Source organism: Alosa pseudoharengus, unplaced genomic scaffold (genome assembly GCF_046254945.1).
Source record: "Alosa pseudoharengus isolate Yale_2024_CS ecotype anadromous, Long Island Sound unplaced genomic scaffold, YU_APseudo_1.1 YU_APseudo_1.1_scf_9, whole genome shotgun sequence".
Classification (NCBI taxonomy): Eukaryota; Metazoa; Chordata; class Actinopteri; order Clupeiformes; family Clupeidae; genus Alosa; species Alosa pseudoharengus.
In genome coordinates, this window is record NW_027468881.1 from 37,488,864 (window position 1) to 37,493,863 (window position 5,000).

At 50.3% G+C, this 5,000-nt stretch overlaps 1 protein-coding gene across 2 annotated transcripts in view; it reads right to left on the reverse strand.

Annotated features, from left to right (window-relative positions):
• atp9a (ATPase phospholipid transporting 9A) overlaps positions 1-5,000 on the reverse strand; it is a 56,843-nt gene that overhangs the window by 3,208 nt on the left and 48,635 nt on the right. Inside the window, exons 26-27 of one of the 2 annotated variants that reach the window (XM_076276413.1) lie at positions 4,836-4,893; positions 2,969-3,172 (exon numbers count right to left, since the gene is read on the reverse strand). In XM_076276413.1, coding sequence (XP_076132528.1) covers positions 2,969-3,172; positions 4,836-4,893 — 262 coding nt within the window. Of the gene's footprint in view, positions 1-2,968; positions 3,173-3,230; positions 3,311-4,835; positions 4,894-5,000 lie in introns of those variants that run through there. The other variant, XM_076276414.1, reaches the window with a different exon arrangement.

Genomic DNA, 5,000 nt, shown 5'->3' on the forward strand with positions numbered 1-5,000 from the left:
TGTAGTGGCGCTCGACCGTAATACAGCCCTAGGGAGCGCGTAACTGGCTTCATGGCGCGTAAATGACACACTTGTGAAGGGGAGAATTCGCACAGGCTGAGAAGCGCTTCGTTTTTTTTTTACTTACGCACCCTTAGGCACATGGGAGAATTCAATCCAAAGTGAATGAGTCTGGTTTTAATCAGGCTAGGCCAGTCCTGCTGACTGGTACTATAGAGCCGGGCCATGGGAGAACATCTGGTACTATAGAGCCGGGCCATGGGAGAACATCTGTCCCGCTGGTACTATAGAGCCGGGCCATGGGAGAACATCTGGTACTATAGAGTCGGGCCATGGGAGAACATCTGTCCCGCTGGTACTATAGAGCCGGGCCATGGGAGAACATCTGTCCTGCTGGCTGGTACTATAGAGCCGGGCCATGGGAGAACATCTGACTGGTACTATAGAGCCGGGCCATGGGAGAACATCTGGTACTATAGAGCCAGGCCATGGGAGAACATCTGGTACTATAGAGCCGGGCCATGGGAGAACATCTGGTACTATAGAGCTGGGCCATGGGAGAACATCTGACCTGCTGGCTGGTACTATAGACCCGGGCCATGGGAGAACATGTCCTGCTGGCTGGTACTATAGAGCCGGTGGAGATAGGAGCAGGCTTCACTCAATGTGTATACTTTTAAACTTGAAGAGTGCTGGCCTGGATAGTTCGAATACGTAAAGTAGGAGAGAGGCTGCACTATGCATATATACTTTTATTTGCACAATAATGTGTAAATATATATGCATAGTGCGGCCTCTCTCCTACTATACGTACTATAGAGCCGGGCCATGGGAGAACATCTGAGGCCAAGGAGCAGCACTCCACACTGCCACTCCACCACCCCACGTTCCACACAATGCAGGCCAAGAAAGGGGTCTGTTTCTGTCCACTGGGTGAGTAAACACTGGAGCTGCCCACAGTCTAGTAGCCATCGACCACAGTCAGGTCGGAATGCAGAGGGGCCAAGAAAGGAGCTCGAACTGGAGCAGCTAAAATAAGCGCCGGGAACAGCCGTATTTAGCTTAAAACGCCGGGTTATGGAAAGTCGCGTCAGTCGCTGGCCCACTCATGCTTCCCAAACCTGCTCTTTTATTACGTTTTACGAGGAGCTTATATGCATCTGTGTGTGGGGGTAGGTGCGTTTAACCACAGACACTGACTGGACAGTTTTCTCCACACATCACACACGCACGTTAAGCGTGGGGGCCCAAGCTGCTCTCCCCACAGCCCCGTCCTCTAGACGGCTGGTCATGGCGTCCGCTGACCTCAGCGCAGGACAGCACGTCTCTCTCAGCACGGGCTCCACACGCCTCCACAGGAAACAGCACCAGCTCCACCACCAGCAGGTGTCTCAGCTCATCCTCCACAACGCTCAGCTCATCCTCCACAACGCTCAGCTCATCCTCCACAACGCTCAGCTCATCCTTCATCCTCCACAACGCTCAGCTCATCCTCCACAACGCTCAGCTCATCCTTCATCCTCCACAACGCTCAGCTCATCCTCCACAACGCTCAGCTCATCCTTCATCCTCCACAACGCTCAGCTCATCCTCCACAACGCTCCAGAGTAAATCACTAAAAGCTGAATAGCTCCAGGGGATTATGGGTTTGAGCATCACATGCTTTTGTGTTGTTGGTGGGTGGGACTTTTGTTGTAGTTTGGGACTACTTCTAATTGGGTTCAGCTCAGAGATTGTGTCTCATATCATGAATCACTCTTGGCTTGCTTGGCTAGCCTCCTATTAGGGATTTGTGAAAGTAAAGGGTACCAAGTAAGGGTCATAATTCAACACTTGTGCAAGTAAACCAGTTGCAGGGTTCAGGCTTCCTGGTCTGCAGGCATGTGACAGGTTAACATGGCTTCCCCTAATCTAAGTGTGTGAGTGAGAGGCAGAGAGAGAGAGACAGAGAGAGTGAAAGAGTGAGAGGAGGAGGAGGGGGTTGAGAGATAAACAGTGGGACCTTGGTGGAACAGGGTTTGCATCGGCAGGAAGTGAGTGTGTGGGTCTGGCATTTCCCCCTGCAGAGTCCAGACTGCTACAGGGTGACGTGCGTCAGTGTGTGTGTGAGAGCTTGCGGACCCGGTCACACTTGCTCACCCTTGACCTTGGAAGTGGCAGATTCCAGCCACCGACAGAGGACTGACCCAAGGGGGAGCCAGTCTAAGCTCTGACGTGTGGTGAGGGGTTTCACCTGACAGGGGACACAGCCGACACACACCAATCCATCAGTGGCCATCAGAACGGGGCTGGGGTGGGCCTGGGGTGGGAGTTTAATAACGGCAACAGCACTCTACTCTGCCATGTGTTCACTGGGTCACCACACAGCCCATTCTGAAATGCCAGGATACAGCCTACAGACACTTCTAATGAAGAACGTGCTCTGATCAAACGCACTGGGAAACAGGCTGCTATGTAATCACACTATGTGGTCACATCTCCAGCTTAACTCTGGAGGGGAATGGTCTAGATGGTCTGGTAGCTAAACACATGCTAAAGCTAGCATACCAATACACACCAAGCTAGTGTAATGGTGAATTAGTGGCTTGGTGACCTGACCTACAAGAGAACGCGGTCTTCTGGACTGGATTAGGCCGGGTCAGTTTTAGCCACCACAATGGTTGGAAACCCGACCACAGACTTCATACTCTGCCTGGGGTTGAACTCACAATAATGACAATAAAGTTGAATCTAATCTAATATTGATGTGAACAGAAATGGAATAGCTGAGCTGTAAAAAGGCCCAAGAACAAATCTACATTTCTCAACACTGACTCAATTATGAGACAGTGTGTGTGTGAGTATGTGAGTGTGTTTGTGTGCATGTGAGTGTGTAAGTGTGTGTGTGTGTGTGTGTGAGTGTGTGTGAGTGTGTGTGTGTGTGTGTGTGTGTGTATGTGCGTGTGTGTGTGAGTGTGTGCGTGCTTACCAATGAACTCGTGCAGGAAGACGAGTGAGGCGATGTAGCAGGCCAGGCTGAGCAGCTCGGCCACGATCATGAGCCAGTGCCACGTCTGAACGGTCAGCGCCACCATCAGGAGCTCGGTCAGGATCAGCGCTGTGAACGAGATGGCCACGATGTGCACGAACTCCGACTCGAAGAGCAGCAGCGCGCCATACATTATAATGCTCCCTGCAGGACACACACACACACACACACATACATTATGATGCTCACACAAACACACACACATACATTATGATGCTCACACAAACACACACACACACACACACACACACACACACACACACACATACATTATAATGCTCCCTGCAGGACAAACACACACACACATACATTATGATGCTCCCTGCAGGACACACACACACACACACACACATACATTATGATGCTCCCTGCAGGACAAACAAACACACACACAAGGCAGTCAGATAGATAGATAGAGATAGATAGAGATAGATAGATATATATATAGAGAGAGATAGATAGATAGATAGATAGATATATAGAGAGAGATAGATAGATAGAGATAGATAGAGAGAGAGAGATAGATAGAGAGAGAGAGAGAGAGAGAGAGAGAGAGAGAGAGAGAGAGAGAGATAGATAGATAGATACTATATTGAGCCCCAACCAGACCAGACCAGACCAGATCCACATCTTTTCTTCCACTCAAAACCAGCAGAGTGGAAAACCAGCGTAATCAGGATTTGAATATCTGTAGTGATGGCTAATCTAAGGCAGGTGAGGTCCACAGTCTCCCTGTTTCCTAACATACAGCAGAGTCACTATCTGAATGGACTGAATCTGACAAGTGATATTTACGGAAGTCCCTCAGGATTAGGGGTAAAAGTTGCACACTTTGCTTTCCAGTCTTGGGTACCTGCTTACAGCCTTTATAATTCAGACCCTAACCCTCTATGGTGGCCATGGTTTCAAGTGTCAGGAAGAGGAGGAGCGCAGCGCAGCGCAGCGCAGCTTTTCCATCTCTTGGACCCTTTTTCCATGTTTTCTCCAGCGCTTCCTCTGGTTGCCGTGTTGTCGTGACCCCTGCGCTGGCCTGTGAAGAGCCGCTTCCTGTGATTGAGCGGCGTAATTAATAGCAGCCACGTGAAGCCGGAGTGCGAGCGTGAGCGTGAGCAAGGCTGGTCGGCCGTCCCCGTCAGCACCACTGGGCCCCCCACGCCACACGCCACGTCGTGACGCCTCTCCTGCTGCTTAAGCAGCCCCACACACGGAGACCACGCACGGCCTCTTAGGAAAATAGCGCACGCTCCGCACACGCAAAAGGCATCCGCGCTGAGCAGTACAAAAGAGGGATACTCTGCTGGAAGGTGCGGGGATGCATGACCACCCCGGTGCATTGAGGATCCAGATGAGACCGGAATCCTCTGGCAGAGGCTGCGAGGTGCAGGTAGGGACGGGTTGACCACGCCCTCAGACGACAAGCCAGACAAAGGGCTCTGCTGGAAAAGCACCTCAGGTTGTGTCTGCTGATTCAGCCCCCAACACAAAGAGACGTATCGAGATGCGTGGGCAATTTGGGCAAAGAGACGTATCGAGATGCGTGGGCAATGATTCAGCCCCCAACACAAAGAGACGTATCGAGATGCGTGGGCAATGTGTGCATGTTTGTCACAGCCACAGCCACAACAAGTCTTTAAGTCTTTTTCATTGTAACGGTTGGAAAATGTTCCAAAACATGTGTTTTGACTAACCTGGTAAAGTTCTGTAGTGTATTAATTTATTAATGTGATGAAATAGAGCATTAAAAGACCACTAGCCAGAGGCCAGAGAACATAAAAAAACACCTTTTAGAACTCATGGCTTGACTCACCTTGATAAATACTTATTAGGACCCATATGAGAAATGTCTTAAAGGAGAGCGGTCGACCCTAAGAGAGACAGGAGAAAACAGTGAGAATAAACATTTGTGAAATGCTTGCTGCAAATCAGCACATAAACATTGGTACTGGAGAGTTTTGGTATTTGTTGGTGCCCA